The 21,874-nt window shown below is 34.9% G+C and overlaps 1 protein-coding gene across 1 annotated transcript; it reads right to left on the bottom strand.

Moving 5' to 3' along the window:
• Positions 1-6,969: 6,969 nt before the first annotated feature.
• On the bottom strand, positions 6,970-10,708 carry LOC146953001 (uncharacterized). Its single transcript, XM_085740725.1, has 4 exons — positions 10,444-10,708; positions 9,124-9,411; positions 8,180-8,646; positions 6,970-8,101 (listed from the first exon to the last, which is right to left on the bottom strand). Exons 1-4 carry the CDS (start codon positions 10,706-10,708, stop codon positions 7,073-7,075), a joined length of 2,049 nt encoding a protein of 682 aa, XP_085596851.1. The 3' UTR covers positions 6,970-7,072.
• Positions 10,709-21,874: the final 11,166 nt, after the last annotated feature.

Raw genomic sequence — 21,874 nt, 5'->3', positions numbered from 1 at the left:
TCCCAAGAGTGACAAATATCCTTCTAAAACTTATACTTTTGATATTACTAAAAGTGAAGAAATTTTTGATCTATTAGTTAATGATGGCATAATATTGGTGCCACCTAATATGAAGTTACCTCCTTTGGAACAAAGGAAGAAAAGAGGATTTTGTAAATTCCATGGTTTTTTAGGTCATAACCTATCTCGATGTACTCGTTTCAGGGATTCTGTACAAAAAGCTCTTGATGAAGGGAGGCTAAAATTCGGAGAAAAACCAAAACAACAAGTGGATGGAGATCCTATGAAAAAGGCAGAGTCCATGTTTGCTGATGTGTCTACCAATGTGGTAGAATCTATGTTTGCTGGTATTTCTATCAATATGGTGGAAATTTCAGATAATATTGATGTAGAAATGGTTACTGAGGACCATCGAATTGAAGAGCCAGTGGTTACTGAAGATCAATTGGCCAAGGAAATGGAGAAAGCATATCCAAAGGCTGAAGAAGATTTGGTTGATTTTTTAAACCGATGTAAAATATCTAACACCCATGCTATGCTTTGTCCTCGATGTAGTGCAGTGTTCGATAAAGAAGCTGCGAAATCAGTTGAAGGATATCAACCTCAAACAAAACGTAAAGGAGGGTGGTTCGAGAACCGTTCTAAGTTTGGCTTTAACAAAAGAGGTGTTCCTTACAAGATGAAAACTTCAGAGAAGTATCAAGTGAAGAACCATAAGAAGACGTTCGTTCCTTCATCGAAGTCTCCTATTGATACTTGGGTTTTCTCTGGAGGCAAGAAAACTGGTCATTCTGCGCCTCCAGCACCACCAACAAAATGGGTAAAAAGGGCTGTCAAAGTTCCAGACCAACCAGAGAGTTCTAATCCTAACAAGTATGCTTACAAAAATAACTATAAAGGTAAGAATCCTATGACTAGAACTCAATGGCGCCGTTTTCAACGCCAGAAAAAGGAAGGAGTTTTAAAAGATGTCACTAATGGTGACAAAAGTAAGGGAAAACAACCAATAGTTTTCGAAATGGTTAAAAAACCAGCTACTGAAAGAATTTTCCCTCCATTATCTTCTGCTTTAAACATCCCTAAAGGGGATGATGATATTCTAACTTCTACTTTTTCAGATTCTGAACCAAGTCTTGACATTATATGTGTGGTTTCTGTACTACCAATTGAATATGCACATGATGTATCTTCGAAGGCCAATCATGATGATGAATGTGATTTCACTGAGGAAATGGCTCGTCATAGACCTCTATGTTATTATGTTATGAATAATGGCTGCATCGAAGATCAACATGCAGTGTTCGAGAAACCTGATGATAGCATGAAGCTTCATTTAAAGCCTTTGTTTATTCAAGCTAAATTAAATGGTGTTGGAATTAACAAAGTGTTGGTAGATGGTGGTGCTACTGTTAATCTCTTACCACAATCTTTTCTAAGGAAACTTGGTATTTCTGAATGTGATTTGAAACCACATAATGTAGTGCTCACTAATTATGAGGGATCTACTGGACAATCTCTTGGTGCTATCGAACTAGAATTGGTAGTAGGAAGCATAACCAGAGCAACTGTGTTTTTGGTAGTTCCTTCTAAAGCCAATTTCAATGCATTATTAGGAAGGGAATGGATCCATGCTGTAGGTGCAGTTCCTTCTACAATGCATCAAAGGATTGTGATTTGGAGGAAAGATGGTTTGGTAGAGAATATTGAGGCTGATCAGAGTTATTATTTTAAAGCTGAAGTTGATAATCAAGATATCAACAAAAAGAACTTTGACAAACAGCTTCAATTTATTGCACCATTCATGGAAAATGACGCATCAAGTTCTATGACTAAAGAAGAAAAATTCTTTGTAAAACTTGCACCATAATGGGGTTTTCGTTGGAAAACTGCATTCGACGATGACTTCGTAGTGGTGAACAACGAAGATTGCCATGAGAAGATACCTGTAAAGGAAAAAGATTTGCTGAAGACAAGAAGTACTTCGTACAAGAGGGTCACTGATGACCAAGGATGTTCAGCAAATGGAATCTCACCAACTAGGTGGGATATCAATAAGTGATCAATGGTTGAGCCCAGCATATGGGAAAAGATTACGGCTTATGTAGCCGAGAAAAACTTCGATTTGGCTGAAACAGCCAAAGAAGAAGAGGTCTTCGATGCTTCAGTGGAAAATAATTCTGATGACCTCATTGATGATAAAAAATTAGATTGTATTTATGATGATGAACCTTTGGGTTTTGAAGAAGATCCAATGGGATCTACAATAAAAATGAAGGCCCAAGATCCTCTTGAAGAAGTGGATATAGGAGATGGTTCTGTAAAAAGACCAACATACATAAGTTCAAAGATTCCTAAGAGCTTCAAAGATCGAATTGTGGCGCTTTTGAAAAATTACAAGGATTGCTTTGCTTGGGATTATCATGAGATGCCTGGTTTGAGTAGAAAGGTAGTAGAGTTGCAATTGCCAATCAGGACAGACAAGAAACCAGTGAAGCAAATTCCAAGAAGGTTTGCACCAGAGATTCTACCAAAAATAAAAGAAGAAATCGAAAGACTCCTCAAATGTGGCTTCATCAGACCTGCAAGGTATGTTGATTGGTTAGCTAATGTAGTTCCTGTTAAAAAGAAAAATGGTAGTATAAGAGTTTGTATTGATTTTAGAGATTTAAATCTCGCTACTCCCAAAGATGAATATCCTATGCCAGTAGCAGAAATGTTGGTAGATTCTGCAGCAGGTTTCGAATATTTGAGTATGCTTGATGGTTATTCAGGTTATAATCAAATATTTATTGCTGAAGAAGATGTTTCTAAAACAGCATTTCGATGCCCAGGGGCATTAGGATGTTATGAGTGGATAGTAATGCCATTTGGTCTTAAAAATGCTGGTGCTATATATCAAAGAGCAATGAATTCAATGTTTCATGATTTTATTGAAGATTTTATGCAAATTTACATTGATGATATTGTTGTGAAATCATCTTCTGAAAACAAACACTTAGAACATTTACGGTTATCATTCGAAAGGATGAGACAATATGGATTAAAAATGAATCCATTAAAATGTGCGTTTGGTGTTTGTGCAGGTGATTTTTTAGGATTTGTTGTCCATAAAAAGGGCATCGAAATCAATCAAAATAAGACTAAAGCTATAATGGAGGCTAAAGCACCCTCTACCAAAAAAGAGTTGCAGTCTTTATTAGGCAAAATAAATTTCCTCAGAAGATTTATCTCTAATCTCAGTGGCAGAGCGCAAGCATTCTCGTCATTACTTCGATTAAAGAAAGAAGAAACTTTTAGATGGGAGCCTGAACATCAAAAGGCATTTGAAGACATAAAGTCATATTTATCTAATCCTCCTATTCTTTCACCTTTGTTGAAAAACAAAAAGATGAAGTTATATATAGCATCATCTGAAAGAACTATAGGGAGTATGTTAGCACAAGAGGATGAAAATGGTATAGAAAGAGCCATTTATTATCTTAGTAGAGTTTTAAGTGATGTTGAAACAAGATATCATCCTAGTGAGAAACTATGTCTTTGTTTATATTTCTCATGTATGAAACTTAAACATTATATAAAGCCTTTTGATGTTTATGTTTATTCCCATTTCGATATTATTAAGCACATGTTATCTAAACCTATTCTGCATAGTAGAGTTGGTAAATGGGCTTTGGCACTCACAGAATATTCTTTAACTTATCAATCTTTGAAAACTGTGAAAGGCCAAATAGTGGCTGATTTTATTGCTGATCATTCCATTGAAGAACCTGTGACTGGGGGCATCGAAACATTTCCATGGACATTGTATTTCGATGGGTCTAGTCATAAAAATGGTTCTGGAATAGGTATAGTTATTGTTTCACCAACAAATGAGGTAACCAAATATAAATTTCGAATTAGCCAATATTGTTCGAATAATGAGGCAGAATATGAAGCCTTAATAAATGGTTTAGAGATTTTGCTCGGACTGGGGGCAAAATGTTTAATTATTAGAGGTGATTCTGAATTAGTAATAAAGCAAATAACAAAAGAGTATAAATGCCTCAAAGAAACTTTGATAATGTATTACACTATAGTTAATGCATTACTTAAACATTTTGTTCAAATTGAAGTTCAACATGTTCCTAGAGCAGAAAATCAAGAAGCTAATGATTTAGCTCAATTGGCTTCTGGGTACAAACTTTCGAAGGAACAAGAGCAAGAGGTTATTGAAATTAAAACAAAGCGTAATTCGATGGACATTGTGCCTAACAAATTGTTAAGACCAAAACTTGGGGGCGTGGAAACATCTCAAGGATACCTTCAGAGTGCAAAATTTTCTGAAATTTTGGTCGTTAACAATTTGGATGATGATGATTGGCGAAAACCCATAGTCAATTTTTTGGAAAATCCAGATGGCACAACTTGTAGAAAAGTCAAATATAGAGCCTTGAGTTATGTGATAATAGGCAATGAATTATTTAAAAAGACTCCAGAAGGAGTTTTACTTAAATGCCTTAGTGAAGCAGAAGCATATTTGGCTGTATCGAATACTCATAGTGGTGCTTGTGGTACACATCAAGCAGGCCATAAAATAAAATGGCTTTTGTTTCGACAAGGTGTTTATTGGCCAACCATGTTAAAAGATTGCATAAACTTTGCTAAAGGTTGTAAAGAATGTCAAGAACATGCTGGAATTCAAAAAGTACCAGCTAGTGAATTACATTCAATAGTAAAACCTTGGCCATTCAGAGGATGGGCTTTAGATGTAATTGGGGAAATCAAACCTAAGTCATCCAAAGGCTACAAATATATTTTGGTTGGAATAGATTATTTCACTAAATGGATAGAAGCTGTTCCACTAAAAGATGTTACTCAAGATGAAGTTATAAACTTCATTCAAAAATTTATTGTTTATAGATTTGGCATACCAGAAACTATTACTACAGATCAAGGATCTGTATTCACTGGTCGAAAGATGGTAAAATTTGCTGAAGAAATGGGATATAAATTGTTGACTTCAACACCATATTATGCTCAGGCAAATGGTCAGGTAGAAGCAGCAAATAAGAATTTGATTACTATAATCAAAAGAAAAGCTAGCCAAAAGAAAAAACCCAAAGAATGGCATGAGTTTCTTTATGAAGCTTTATGGGCAGTTCGAACTTCTCCTAAAGAATCTATAAATACTACTCCTTTTCGATTAACATATGGCCATGATGCTGTATTGCCAACAGAAATCTTACTTCAATCTACTCGAATTCAAAGACAAATCGAAATTCCAACAAATCAATATTTGGATATGATGTTGGATGAATTAGTAGATATTGATGAAGAAAGATTGATGGCTTTAGAAGTGCTTACAAAGCAAAAAGAAAGAATAGCAAAAGCCTATAACAAAAGAGTTAAATCGAAATTATTCCTGCAAGGAGACTTAGTTTGGAAAGTTATTTTGCCTATGGATAAAAAGGATCGATGTTTAGGAAAATGGTCTCCTAGTTGGGAAGGACCATGGAAAATTCTAAGAGTTTTTTCGAATAATGCGTATGAGATCGAGGAACTACAAGAAGATCAGAGAATTCTACGCATAAACGGTAAATATTTGAAAAAATATAAACCGATGTTACAAGAAATTAAAATTACACAAGAGTAATTTGATTCGAAATAAAAACTTGGCGTTAATTTAAAAATGCCAACTGATGGGCAGGTTACATTGAAATGCTTAAAATGGAAAAACCATTACAAAAGAAAACACAAAGTACTTAAAGTCTAGAAAGCATTTAGAAATGGTTTTCACCATTCAGTTACAATCCCAAAACGATCGAGAAACCAGCGAATTTCTGTATCGAGACGACACCTGAAGCAAGCATTGACCAAGTAGTAGTCATGATCTGGCCCAGGTAGAAGTGAATACCAGCCTCCAATTCTCCCATCTCCTGCACAGTTGTGGTAGTTGTTGCAAAAACGACGCCTAGTAAGCCAAATAGGCATGGGCCTATTCCACCAAGGACAGCGAAATCGATAAGTTGAAGTTCCTCCCAAAATGTCGCTTCGAAATTCTGCCAATCGATGTGTCCATGCAAGATCTTTGAAGTCTTCGAGGATGTTTTCTGGCATAGGCATGGAGAGCGCATTGATGAGAAGAAGGTAGTACCTTGCACTCAGAGAGCCAGTGGCATTGATAGCAGTAGTAAGGAGGCGTTTCATTTCTTCAATGTTTGGATTAGCATCCAACATGTGTTGAGTGCTTCGAAGAATACAGAACATGGCGTTGCCATGATTCCAGAGTCTAAGTTTAAAAGCAAACTTAGAATGAGCCACCATAGCATTGTTGTACCATTCATTGGGGTCGTAGAGGAAGTAGAGGACATCATTTCCAAAAGCCCTAGAAATTTCAGAATCTTCACTGACGCGCCAATGCCTGCTATTGGTATGGCGAAAGGCGAAAAGATCTTTCCTGCTTTGAGCAGCAATCTTTGCAGCAATCTTGACTAAAAGATCATCACTCAGATTATCAATGGTGGTCATGATGATTTAAGAAAGAAAAGCTTTGAGTAAGAAAGACTTTTCAGACGAAAACGAAACAAAGAAAAGAGTGATTTTTATAAAAGGGAAAATCATATTTATAATGGAGGGAACTTGAAAGAAGTGGCTCAATCAAACGGTTCTTCTTGCTTTGAAGATGATGACACGTGGGAACAGTTATTCCGATGGCCAATGGTTACTTAACTTCGTAATCTGAGGGAAGTTTTAAAGGTTTTATTTTAAAAAGGATTAATTTGTGTTAAAAGGTCATTTATTTGTTTTATTTCTTTTCAACTTCCTAGGCAAGTTTAACTTGTTGGGTTAAACAAAAAGTTACTTTTTTGTTTCCTCATCATTAAAATGTCTTGGAAATTGTTCCAATCTTATTTGGATTTAAATAAAATTTAAATTCGATACAAGAAAATAAGAAAGGAATTTCGATGATTGAAAAGAAATTGTCGTTCGAAATAGAAAATGGTCCACAAATTGTTATAAAAACATTACAGACCAAGATATTCGATAAGGCTGAAATAAAATAAAAGTCTTAGAGAATAAAATGGAAACAGAACTAAATCTCAAATGATGAGATGAGTTTCTCAATTTGGCTTTTGTATTCAGCCAATTGGGTATCGAGAGCATGGTTGTCATTTGCAAGTTGAGCAATGGTAGACTCTAGTTCCTTGGAGAGCTTGAATTTGTTAACAGCTTCATTGGCTTCTCGATTTCTGGCTTCATCCTTAGCCAAAATTTCAGCTTTCTGAGCTTCCAGTTCTTTAATCTTGGCATCGATGTCAACCACTTGCTGCTTCGCATTGTTTCTTTCTTGTTGAAGAATTTTAAATTTCTCTTGGAAGGATGACAGTTCGATCACAATTTGATCATGATGCGCTTTCTTCTCTGCCATTTGAGCTTGACCAGTTTTCCTCTTCTGGAAATTTTGATTAACACTCTCCAACATTGGTTCAAGATAATTAAACAGGTTTCGAAACTTCCAACCAGTTGGGAGAGCACCAAGTTTTTCAAATAAACTCTTGATTTCAGCAAGAGCTCCAGCATCCTTTTCAATCAACTCTAGCAAGTTGGCTTCGATGATCTTCTTTTGAAATTCTGCTAGCAGGTTGTTCTTTGAAGTCTCAGAGGGATTTCCCTTGGATGAATCAGAAGTTTGGCCAGTGCTAGTTGAGAAAAGAGTATTACTCTTAGCTATCAAGGCAAAGGCATTGAAAGGATCATCTTTGGCCAATCGATCGATTTCTTCCAGATCGATCATAGGGGCATCTTGTTGAGCAATCATCTCTGCATCACCAGGAGCATCTTGTTGAGTAGTTATGTTTGTATCTTCAGTAGCAAAGTTCGATACATTATCTCCAAGGGTGGGTGCAGAATGAGATTGGTCATTGTTAAGTGATTCATCATTTACCAAGTCATCAGTGGGTGTTTCTGCCTGTTGTTGTTGAGGAGGATCCACTTTAAGACCTTCTGGACTGCTAGCATCATCATGCTCATCCTCTTTGTCTTCAGCAATTGGTGAAGTGGTCTTCGAAGAAGGAAGAACTTGCCCATGTTGTGATGGATTAGTTTGTTCTTGTTCGATACCCTAAAAAGAATAAGATAGATGCTTAAAAAACAAGACATTTAGAGATATTTCGTATAAAATATGGTTTCGATAAAATACCTTCGAACCATTATCACCAACATGTGAATGAGCACTAGAATGAGAAGTCTTTCGACGACGTTTGAATGGTTTAGATGGTGAGATGGGGGGAGAACTTTCAGAAGCTTCCACTTCGACTTCCTTTTCTTGGACAAGTGATATTTGTTCTTGTTTTCTTTTCCTTCTTCCTTCAGTATGGACTTTGGGAAGTGTTACTTTGGAAGCTTCGATCTGTTCTTTAGTTATCTCCACCTCACTATCATCATCAGAGAGATCGACAGTTGCTTGTTCTTTCTTGCTCTTCGATCTAGAATGTCCTTTTGATGAAGTTGTTTTCACTTTGGGTTCCTTTGATTTAGGAGGTTCCTTCGATGCAGCCTCAGATTTCTTCGATTCAACTTCTTTAGTTTGGGAAGCTTTCTTTTTCTTCTTGTCAGACTTGCTTTTCGAAGTGTTCTGGGTGCTGGCATCATCGAGCTTTGCTTCTCCTGGAGTTAAAGGCAAAGCTGAAATATGTGATTATACAGATAAGTACTATTTCTTTTAACAATAGTATTAATGTGTTTTAGCGAAAGAAAAAATCATACCCATAATACTGGGAGTTTCGATTCGAACTTGGGATAATTCATAGCCAAGTTCACCATTATATTGGTATAAATTGCATTTAGCATAGGTTACTAAATTATTTTGTGGGAATTTGAAATTATAAAGTAACCATTTTGGGTATGGTGGCCTGAAGGCCAAAGCAAGATTACAAGATGGAAGTCTTGCTAGTCTCATTTTCTTTTCTAAAACATAAAGATATTTATTGGGTGTTCCAGGGGGAAAAATTGTTTCTGAAATTTTCTCTCGAACTTTATCTCTCAGAGTTTGAGCAGCATAATATACTGTCCTCTTTGGATGTAAAGGGTCATATGTTGTTTGATAATATCTTTGAAATTGCTGAATTTCTTTAATGTGCGTACCTCTAGTCTTCTTGTCTTTGTTCTGCAAAGTGTGAAAAGTACTGGTCAGTTGAGGCAGCAATTCATCGGGATTCCCTCGATTGGATTGGCGTATGTAATAATTTCGCCACCATCGAAAGAATGCTTCAGAGCATGCAAATGATGTTGAGAAATATGTAGGCTCGAACACAGTTGTTCTCTTGGCTTGAATTATGGATTTCCACACAGGTTCGATCAGAGGAATTTTCCATTCACTTATACTTTTGAACAAGGAGCTGGGTTTCGATTGAACCATACCAAACTGTCTAGCTACATGGTTAGGTTGATAACCATATACTCCATAAGGGCTACCAGGTGTAAGTCTGCTAGATAGATAGGTAGGGGTCAAATAAGCTTCCCATATAGCATTGATTTCTGTTTTATTGGCTTTTTTCGAAGTAGTAGGAAAGTCCTCTTTGAACCAGTTAGGTCCATATTTCCTAGTGGTAAATGGTGCCATCATAGGGGTGAAAATGGGACAATCAAGCAGGGTTGTATAAGCATTTTCAAAAAGTTGTTGTGAAGACTTGTTCCCATCGGGGTGAAACATAGCTAAGCCTATACCTTCAGTGGTCTTGTCTGAGTATGCTGATGTGTAAGAGGAAGGTAGGATCGAAGCAAGTTTTGATCCAAAAATGGCTAAAAGCCATAGTTGAAACAACCATATGGGTCCTGATACAACTAAATTTCCACCAGTTTGGGGATAATCTCTAAGATTATTAGTTGTTTGGTTAAGGGTTTCATATAAAGAACCTAGAATCAGTTTGCTTAAACAGATATCTGTTCCTTCATGCAACTGACTAGCTAGACACATGAATTTCTTAGGGACTTGTACTGACCTTGAGCAAAAAACATGCATAGATAACCAGTAGGTCAAAAAAGCTACATGTTCATCTGCAGATACTTCAGCACATTCGGTATCATGGTTGTTAGCTATAAATAAACCATAGGCAGGGCTATCGAAATTTACTGAGTATTGAGAAGTGGTAACATCTGGATTAAAGGTGTATCCAGTTGGTTTTAAGCTAGTAAGGCCAGCCACATCTAAAAGGGTAGGAGTGAGCATTCCACATTTCAAGTGAAGGCTGTTGTTCGATGGGTTCCAAAAATGTAAAGCAGCAAATATCAATTCATTATGGTATTTTGGACCATATCGAGATATTTGGATGAGATCAAAAATCCCTTTCTCTTTCCAAAATTGGCCCTTTTGTTTTTGAACTTTGTCTAACCAAGCAATGTATTCTGGATAAGTTTTCGGTTCAGTCCTAATTTTGGATTTTACAAAACTTAGGTCAAAAGGACCTTTTGTGAAAATTAAAGGAGGTTGAGTTTCAATGCATGGGAAAAGAGAGTTAATCTCTGGAGTTTCAGGTTCTAGAGAAATGGGGCCTAAAAATGCATGTGGAGTATCAGTACAAGGGATGATTACCTGGGTTTTCCAGATAGCTTTTTCAGCTTCATTGATCTCTGGTTCGTTCATAAAAGCAGGAGCAGTACTAGCGATTTCTTTAGTAAAATCAATGGGTTCTTCGCGATTCACATGAGAGGTTCCTGCTGCGTTCGTCATTGTTTAAGTGTTTTTGTGAGAATTTGATGAATAGTTCGTGTTTAAAGATAGGAGTTGCAGAAAGTTCAAAGTTTTTTCTTCGAGAGAACTTTTTGGCGGAGAAGAGGAACAGTGAAAGTGAAAATGAAATGGTGAAAAGTGAAAAGAGTAAAGGTGAGTTTGCTTCTATATGGACCTTTGATCATGACACATGTCAAGATCTTATTTTGACAGTTTTACCATTAAAGTGTTGTCTTTTCCAATGATAGAGAACGTGGCCCACTAACTAAGATTGTGGGGTCAGTATTTAAAGGAAATTTGAATTAGTTTTGAATTAAATACTGACATCATTCATTTCGATGGAGAATGTTAGTTTTTTCAAAAACGTCTTTTTCTCCTTCGGTGAAATCGAAAATGGCGTTTCTGGGGGGCAATTTGTTAGCCAATATATTTTACTAGCTGTAATAAATGTGGTCAAAGTATAGTTGACCTAGATTTAAAGAAGATTCGAACAGAGTGTTGTGTTGAAAGCAAATATGGGTTCGAAGATGCTAGAAGACTTCGATAAAGCAGTTTTCGAAGGTGGTTATCAACAGTTATTCTTTAAGTCAGTTTTTATTTTAAGTTTGTTTTCAAATAAGTAAAACTGTCGACTTGTGGCAGTTGTAGTTTGAATTTCAAAGAAGTGTAGTTATTTCTAGACTTAGTATAAATAGTAGTTTTTCATAGGAAAAACGGGTCACAATTCCGTCATACAAACTTACACTCAAAGTATCCGTATGGAAGCGAGAAACGAGTCACAAGTTGCAATGTATGAATCTGTGTACCAACCTTTGTTTAATCAATGCAATTTACCCTTTGTTCTTTAAGTGTTCTTGCACTTTACTTTATTAAGTTCGATTGAGTTCAAGTGGATTGAATTCGATTGTTTTTATCATATTTCTTATATTTTTGACATCAAAAACGCAGAATTTCTAACAACAAGAACAAACACAATATGTCCTAAGATTTACTGGTTGATCTTGCAAGTTACCATTTGTAAACCAGCGGTTGTTTACGAAAATCCAACGTAAACAGCGGGACATGAAACTCACACTTGCAAACCCCCCTCAAATGTGAGTCCATCACTTTAACGTGCTCCCCTAGAGCGGAAGCTTTTTACTTTTGCCTGTATCGTCGTTGCTGTACAAGGAGCCACTTGCTGCTTTCTGCGCAACTGACCGGCAGCCTCGGTCGCACCCTTGGTCGAACCGGGGCTCTGATACCACTTTTGGGTCACTGGAGGAGCTAGGGGGACCGTCCACATCAAGGCTAGAACAACCACACAAGCAAGAGAGACACCACACTCTTACCCAAAACCTTAAGAGAATGGGTTTATGGGTCCTCTTACTTATAAAGTGTTCAACCTTTACTATTTTATCCGATGTGGGACATATAACTCACACTTGCAAACCAACATAATAGTAACTCTTCATAATAAAATATACACAATAGTTTAGTAAAAAGAGCGGACTGTGCCAATCTTTCGGCTAGTATATATAAATAAAATTGAAAATAATATATGATCCAGCTAAGACTATATATTTTATACAACTAATAAATGAATTTAAACCGTAATAACAAGACGGTTAATTTGGGCCCAACTTAAGTTGATAAACTCTTACCTTTAGCATATAATCTAATTCGAGTCCATGTATCTGCATCACCAAAATAAGATTAATGAGTAATAGGAAATTTATAATCTGAATGTAAATTTATTACTTTACCACAACGACTATTGCGTGCATCCCCCGCCCCAAAGCAGTAGGAGTAAACGCATTGAACTGTCTCCGTGGTGTCGTACTCGAAGTAGCAGAATGAAAAATCTCCGCAAGTATTTTTGCAAATAAGAGGCAACCATGAAAGCTCAAATCCATATATTAATGCCTGATGAATGACATCCTAAGCAAGTATTCTTTTTTTTGACGAAAAATCATAAATAAGTGATCAATCTCTTTGCAAACCCGACCAAGAAGTTGGTGTGACCAATTTTACACGGCAACCAACTTGAATGTCTTCAGCAGTTAAATCATCAGCCGTAGCATAAATATAATATCCTCTGGAGTTCCAATTAAGGCACGGAGTGGTATTCAAATATTTACTATTGTTGGTTACTTGATGGGTACAGTTCAAGTATATTATATGATTCCAAAGATTTTCATGCTCACCCCAGGTAATTTGTCGATAAAGAAATAGGGGGAAACTGGCGATGTATGGGTCATTGCAATTGTGATTGTCGTAACCATGGGAGTTACAGAAATTAGATCGAGACATTGAATAGAGAGGAAGTGAAGAGCAATTAGATTGTTGAACACCAGGATCAACCAATCGGATTGTGAAATTGTTGTAGTTGATGGACTGGACATGATATTTTGCAGAGTATAAATATAAAGTTGTTACATCATTTTCACAAGCTAGTTCATACCTTCTGTCCCCGCAATGAATTGGGTCATCTTCTAATCGAAATGGGTAACTTATGTTGGAAATTTTGCCACAAGATGAAGGGTCGCAAGAATGTTGTTGCTTATGACGGCTGCTGCTACCTTGTTGGAGTAGAAGAGTAAATGAGAACAAGACCACCAATATCCACCACATGATGGCGAAACTGTTATTGAGATTTGGACTTCAATGTTTTTTTGTTTCTTGTTTTGAGGTTTTTTTTTTGACAAATTGCTTTGAGGTGTTGGAGTTCAATGTTATAAGCAACAGATTGTTTTATAGCGTTGGATTTATTTTGGGTACTTATAAAGGGTAATGATACATGTAGTGAGAAACTTCATCCCAAGATTATCTCGATATGTATGGATAGTGGGGGCCCTTTAATTTTGATTTACTCATATATTTACTCAGTTGATAAATCCAACGGCTGCAATGCATTTGGGATGATTTAACTATATTATTCCTCGGGATAAATAGTATCTCTTTGATTGAAATAGTCAAAACGACTGTCCTCGTGAGCTTAGCTCAGTTGATTGGGACAATGCATAAAATATGCAAGGTCCGGAGTTCAAAACCCGACCACTACCAAAAAAGAAATAGTCAAAACGACTTCTAATTTGAGAGGGAATCAATAACAACCAATTTTCCGTAATTTCCCTCAATAAACTTAATGAAATCGTTAATTTTATGGGCTTAAAATGTCTAATTACATCACACTATTCAATTAGGTATTCAAATTCAAATAATTAAAATATAGTCTAAATAGATAACAAACCAACTCCGAAGTCTACATTTTAGGCAGACTGTTGTGAATTCGGACAAAATCACATAAATGAAACAAAGATGTATGGAGCAAAGGAAGTGGTAATCAATGGATAAAGTAGCCTCAAGCAGCAACAACAACGAATAGACTTAAATCTAAGTGTAGAGTAGCACCACAAGCATAAACAAAAGAAACAAAGATAAGCAAGCAAGAATGAAAACAAACTCACCAAGATAGGTAACGTTCCTAGTTCGGTCCAATATGACCTACTCTGGGGGAGAGAGCAGCTCTCCAACCCACTAAGATGAAAGTGATAAAAGGATGTTACAAGAAATTAGCTTAAAAGCTCACAAGGAAACAAAACCTAATTTCTACCCATTTTTCAAGTCACCCACACTATCAATGAATCCCAAGAGAAAATATTAAAGGAAGCTTTTTGACCCTTCCAATGGTGAAATCTCACCTCTCAAGGTGTTTACAATGTTTCCCAACGCAAGAGAACTTCACTACAAAAACACTCAACCTTAAAGTTACCTCCTTTGTAATTCCAAGTTTCTCTCTCTTCAAGCTCTACACAAAAAACTAATATCTGAAGCTTATATAATAGCCAGGCGCAGACAAAATCGTGTCACGATATTACGTACGACCCAAGGTATGAACACCTTATCCACAATTCGTGTCATGGCTGCTACAAATCGTGTCACTATGTTGCACCAGAAAACATCATGGTCCCTACCTATGAAATCGTGTCACGATGCCAAAATCGTGTCACGATTTTGCTCCTTCACAAACATCAAATTTTGAGTCAATTATAATTATTTCTCCACTTTGACTCAAAATTGGTGATAATGTCAATTTAACAAACAAACACCTTGTTGCTCTCTCCAATGGGGAATTACTCTTCAACGAACTTGATCAAGTCCAAGCAATGCTTGAACCTTGTTCTAGATAAGGACTTAGTGAACACATCTTCCAGATTCTCTTCTGATTCAAATTCCTCCACCACAATCTCTTTTGATTTAATCATCTCTCTTACAAAGTGCAAACAAATGTCAATATACTTTGTCCTCTCATGATACACTTGATGATTCACCAAGTGAATGGCACTTTGGCTATCACAATGTATCTTCACACATTCTTGAGTAATTCCTAACTCACCAATCATACATTTCAACCATATGGCTTCCTTCACCCCTTCAACATGGGCAATGTACTCCTCTTGGATTAGATATTAAATATATGAATTAGATATGAATTGTATATCAATTTCAAGGACGCTCTTTGTCGGACCAAGATCTTTCATCTTAAATTAATTCGCCATTTAACTTTTCTTTGAGCTTCACAAACCAAGTCCGAGGTATACTTTTTAGGCATACAAAATGAACCATTCGTTTCCCAATACTCCTTTTTGTAGTACTACCTCAATTCTTTTTTAATTGTTACTCCTTCCATTTCAAAATACATGTCGCAATTATACTATGTGCACTATTCATATAGTTTACTTTGACCATATTTTTTAACTAATACATAAATACAAATGTTAGCATGTAAGATGTTGTTTGATTTGTCTCGATGAATATTTTCAAAATATCAAATTTTCATAACTTTTTATTATATATAATTAAAGTTATTAATAGTTAAAGTTGTGTATTGACATATGTGCAGTGGTTGACTACGACATATATTTTGAAATGGATTGAGTATTTTTTAACATTTTACACAAATCAAAACAATCAATAAATGTTACTACTTTTGATAAAATAATTTAGTCTTTGACCTATAATATTCTTATTCATATTTTAAAGGCATGTACTATTCTTGAATTATATATTCTTATTTATATAAGGATAATTCATATTTATCATCCGTAAGTGAAATGCAAGTATTTAACATGTATGATTTTGATTTTCATACCCAATTCAATTTCGGCATTAATAGAGTTTTAGTTTCTTATATATTGTTATAATAACATGTTGTTTTTGGATTTCAAAACTGTTAAATTTGAATTTCCAAATTCTATCATCTACCGAAGTTGTTACTAGGTTGAGTCACGACCAGGTCGCTCTCTTTAAGACGTTTCGTGGCACTACCCAAAGTTGTGCAAGGTAGACTATCAACCACGCCGCCTCCAGGATAAAACAAGCCCAGCTACAACTTTTCGATTAACTACTGCACTGTAGAAAAATCGTTCGAGAATTACACCCTCAAAATATGGCTCAATCGTTTGATCGAAGCCACTCGATACGGTACGTAACCGCTCTATTCGAAACCGTTCAAATTAATATGGTATTATTACCATTCTATTATGGTGCTAAGACCACTCAAATATGGTGTTACCACCATTCTAACTTCTCCAAAACATGAATATGGCACTACGACCACTCAAATATGGTGATACCACTATTTCTCCTTAAAATAATATATATATACTGTTAAGATCATTCTTTAATATGATCTTAATAGTACTCTATATTCCGAAGAATCATATATTATCGAAGGGACTATGAACTTAACACCAAGGGACTATGGTCTTAAGAACACTCTTAATACCGAAGGGACAGAAAGGAGTAGAAGCAGAAGAAACTCGCTATCGCAAGTCGAAGGGAGAAGAGAAGAAAAGAATTCCCGACCAATTTAATATTACATTATATGTAAATATGTCATAACTTTACATCTATGATTTAGGAAACTTTGTTCAATATTCCAACAATAATATGATGTATTATTTATTTCAAAAAAATATGATGTATTATTATTAATTTAAGTGGTGGTAATTTATATATTCCATTTAATACAATCTTTAACATACAAATTGCAAATTGTTGGCAATTTCTCCTTGTTGAGCTAATTGTGTAATGTATATACGTATATTCTTATGATCAAAATCATCAATGTTATGCTAATATGTTTTTGAAAAATGTTTGATGTATAATTAGATTAATCCTTGAGAGTCCCGTGAGCATTGCTCAGTTGGTAGGACAATGCATTATTATATGCAGGGGTCGGGGTTCGAACCCCGGACACCCCACTTATTCACCTTATAAGGTGAATTCTAGCCACTAGCAGTGGCGGAGGGACCATGGGGGCCAAGGGTGGCCGTGGTCCCCCCACGTTTTGCAAATTTTTTTTTTATACTAGTAATATTCATGTAAAATAGGGTCAATATTGTATAATGTAGAACAGTGGTCCCCCATGGTTGATGCTGCTAAAGAAAATTATACTAGCAAGTAGCAAGATATGATAATTTTATATGTTGTTTAATGTGCCCCTATCACTATGAGTCTATTATATGTTCATTGGACCTTTGTCTTTTATGAAGAAAAAAAAAAACCTTTTAACTTCTAAGAAGAAGCTCTTTATTTTGTCTCTTCTCCCAATTAGTTAAACCTAGTTTTTCTCTTTTCCCCCAATTTTCCAATCGCACCTTTGGCTTGGCTGAAACACTGTTTCGTCTTCTTCCTCTTCACATTTCGTCTTCTTCTGGTAAGTTTTTAACTTCTCTTTTTCACAATAATAACAGTTTAATGCTTTTATTTTGTTGGATTGTTGGTAGAGTATTCTATAATAGTTAGTTTTTTTTTTTTTGAAGGAAGTAGTTAGTTAGTACATGTTGTTTTGAATGTAGTTTTTTTCTTCTTTAAATATGTAGTGCATTTGAGAATTTATTTTTACCTTAAAACTTGGTCCCCCCGATGTTTAAATCCTGGCTCCGCCCCTGGCCACTAGGCTACCTAACCAAAAGATTAATCCTTGAGAGAGAAAGAGATAAAAAAAAGTAATACAATATAAATGTTAGTAATATGATAGGAAGTAAGAAATAGAGATATATTGAGATAATTTTTTAAGAAGAGATATAATGAGATATCGAATGAATATATAGGATGTTCAAAAGATATGGTTATAATTTTGGCTGGGTACACCATGATTCTAAAGAGGGTTAAATATGTTTTTGGTTTTTATAAATATATCAATTTTTCGTTTTAGTCCCTCTAAAATTTTCCTTCAACTTTTAGTCCCTATAAATTTTTTTAATCATTACTTTTGGTCCCTACTTTTAAGTATATTTTTGTGTTTTTTTCTGAAATTGTGCATAAATGTATAGAATATTGTAAAAATCATTCCTAAAATAAAATATAATTTTTTAACAAAACATAAATTAAATATGATTTTTTTACTGCCAAAAATATAAAAATTCATATTTAATTCATGTTTAGGTAAAATATGAAATATATGAATTTTAAATGAGTTAACTTAAAATGAAGGACCAAAAGTGAAGATAAAATTTTTTTGGAGGATTAAAAATTGAAGAATTTTTTTAGAAGGAGTAAAACAAAAAGTCGGCATATTTAGGGAACAAAAAGATATTTAACCATTCTAAAAAAATATGCACGTGGTGTAAGCTTTATCAAAGCTATGCTTTATTATTCACCAAAAAAGAAAAAAAGCTGCGTTTTATTGAAAATTGAAAAGAAGGCAAAGTTCTACTAGTAGCCACGCAGGTCCTTCATCATCGAGTGTGGGTGTAAACTTATACTCAAAAAGTCACGCATATAGTTTTTTCTTTTTATTACCGGGCTTGATTAATTTCCTAACAGGGATAAATAAAATCGAGAGGGTGTAGAGGATTTAGATTCTTTATTGATTGATTGTTTTTATTTTTTATTTTTGAGCCATGTTGCTCTATGATTATGTGTGTTCTTGTGGCCATTGGATGAATGGGATTGAGAGTGAAGATTTCATGTGGATATAAGATTTGAGATCATGGAATGTGGTCCATTGCAAATTTCTGTGGAGTTCTTGTGTTGATCATATATTTTTGAGTGGTTAATGTGTTATCACATTATGCAGCTTAAATTAGATAGTAGTACATCTTTAAGTCATCATTTCATATTATGATGACGGACATAAACTTCATATTATGACAGTAGTACATCTTTAATTGACGTACTACACTAATTACAAATCACAAAACACAGGCACAAGAAAAATTCCCTGCATTTTGGAAATTGCACGATGATCACAGTTCCAGGATCATAATCACGTACATGAGTAAAATAATGGTGGCATTTTGCATGGGAAACGATAAAACTTTCCCATCATAGGTCAATTGATTTTAACCATTTGATTAAATAAAGAACACAGTCTTATCATACTCTCAACACTAAAAAATTTTACACCATATGCCCTTCCTCTTCTCTTTCCTCTTTACTATTTCGGTCTCAGCTCCTCATTTTCTCCTCTTCTTCTTTGTTTACTTCCACCTTTGAGAGCCTTTCCAGCCACCAATAGTGACGCTGCCACCTAGAGCCGTTCCTGTAAAATTGGAGGTCCGGCTCTCTTAGTAAAAATTGGCCCTTAAAAAAATACAATTTTTTTGAAAGAGAGAAAAAAATAATAATTTTTTTTGGAGAATAATTATAATGTTTGTTGTTAGAATTTTACGATTTTATACGACAAAGGTCATTAGACCTCAAATAGAAGGGGAAAAACATTATAGTTAAACCGAATTAGAAGGAGAAGAGAGAATATTGAGGATATAGACCTTAAATCCATTAGAACCAGAACCAAAAGAGACCCTAATATGCTGTAAAAAAAAAAAATACAATTAAAAAAATATGAAGTTGAACCAGAGCCATTAAGTTCACCATTCCCATATTTTACCGCTGTGCCACACCATCACTACTGTTATTATTACAATCCTATTCGTATATATTAATATTTTAGTGCATTAAACATAAAAAGTATATTTTGGGCCCCAAAATTGGGGAGGCCCAGCTCTGTAGAGCTGTTTGCACCTCCCCAGGGACGACCCTGCTGCCACCACAGCTGGACACATCTCTTCGTCCTCTACAAAATCCCCTAGTTTATTTTTAGATCGGAGTACTTTGAGTTTTTAGAGCACTGCTTTCAAACGCCGTTTCCGCCCACTTTGAACATGCGCAAGAAAAATATACATCAGATTTGTGTTCTTCGTCATGAATCATGAGATCTTTCTATTGTTCTACTTTTTCTTGCATTCTAGACACATTCTTCGGAGAGCCACCACACACCTCCGCCGGCAATTTTCCGGCCACCACTTTCGATCAGAATCAAAGTTTGATTTGGTGGTGGAGGTGGTATTCTTAATTGGTTAATATTACATAAACATTTAAAAACATTTGATATGTGGTATGTGGTTATTTTAATTAAAAGTAGGGATATGTGGTTATTTTATTGAGTGGCTTTATTTTATGTGATATGTGATTATTTTATTGAGTGGCTTTATTTTATTATTTATAAGGATATATTTAGTGGAAGAATATATTTAGTGGAAGAATATATTTAGTGGAGAAATATAATTATTAGAATAAGTAGATTTCGGGGCTGAAATAGAAAGAAGAGAGTTATTGGGTCTAATCAGATTTAAGAAGAGTAATTAGTAATATAAATAGAGGAGAGATTAGGTTGAAAGATTAATATATGCAAAAACAAGGATTTCGAGAAAACAAGGTTTAGAGAGAAGAGAAGAGAAGAGAAGAGAAGAGAAGAGAATAGAAGAAAAGAGAAGAGAATAGTCAGAGAAGGAGAAGTCTGTAGACATTGCTGCTAATCAATCTAAGGTAAAGGTCGGACTAACCTTCTTTAATCATAAGTATATGGTTTAGAAATAGGGTTTAACATGTTTGTTGTTGTTTTATTTTGATGATTAGAGATGTTAGGGTTTGAAAAGAAGATAGGGTTTTGAATTGCAATTTAATTGATGAATTATGCTCAGTTGATGATTTATGTTATGTTGTTGTTGATTTGTGGTTGGATTCATGATTATGAGTTGTAGTTGTTGATGATAGTTGTTGTTAATGTCATATCATAAATTGGGTATGAATTATGTTGAGTTGTTGTTGTTGATTGTGATGATTTTGAATGAATGTGAAGTTTGAATAATATAAGTTGCTTTTTCTGATTTTTGTTCATCTCTGTCCCGAATTTTGAAATGAAAACTGGTATTGATCTGTGCGGAATTGGTCTTAGGTGTAAACACGAAAGTTGTAGGTATGGATGTTACCTATCTAATGTCATTGGTCTGACGTCAAAACGATTTATAGAACCTGAGTTGTGGTCAAATTACTGCACGTATGTCATAGTGAATTTTTATGGACTTTCTGCACAACTTTTTCGAATTTGAAATAAAAATTGGTATTGATCGGTACATAATTGGCCTTAGGGGTAAACATGAAAGTTTTAGATAATTTTGTTAAATTTCCAGTGGCATTGGTTTGACATAAATATGATTTTTAGTTTTTGAGTTATGATGAAAATAATCCAAGGAGGTCTTAGCGAAATTGGACGGTGACAGCATTCTCTGTTTCATGTTTTTGCATCTGTTTCACATGTTTTCTGTTTTGAATTGGTCTTTGGTATAAACATGAAAGTTGTTGATAATTGTGATATCTTTCTAGTAACCTTGGTTTGACATGAAAATTTGTTGTGTATAATTTATTATGTTTTACAAAGATGTTATAAGATGAATTGTTGATGTTTGAATACGATGTTATATGATGAATTGTTGATGTGTAAATACGATGTTATATGATGAATCGTTTATGTTTAAATACGATGTTATATGATGAATTGTTGATGTTAGATAGATTGTAATTGATTATATGTGAATATTATCATATGATTGAGATTGATGAAGAATTATGCCATCCATGTTGTTGTATCAAGTTGTATGATGATTTGTTGCTTATTAAAGATTGTTAATGTTGTTGTAGTTAATATCAAATTTTGAATTCTTGTCGATGTCGTCAAGATGTTAAGTTGTCGAGATGCTACGAAGTTGTTAAGTCGTCAAGTTGTAAGATGTTAAGATGTCGAGTTGTTAAGATGTTAAGATGTCGAGTTGTTAAGATGTTAAGATGTCAAGTTGTTGAGTCTATTCATACAAACGATGAGGGCTTAATCCCTGG

The sequence above is a fragment of the Medicago sativa genome, chromosome 1, assembly GCF_051527215.1.
Source record: "Medicago sativa cultivar Bolivia chromosome 1, Bolivia_mono, whole genome shotgun sequence".
Lineage (NCBI taxonomy): Eukaryota > Viridiplantae > Streptophyta > Magnoliopsida > Fabales > Fabaceae > Medicago > Medicago sativa.
Note: the sequence above shows the minus strand (reverse complement) of the source record. Positions and strands in the feature narration are given on the sequence as shown.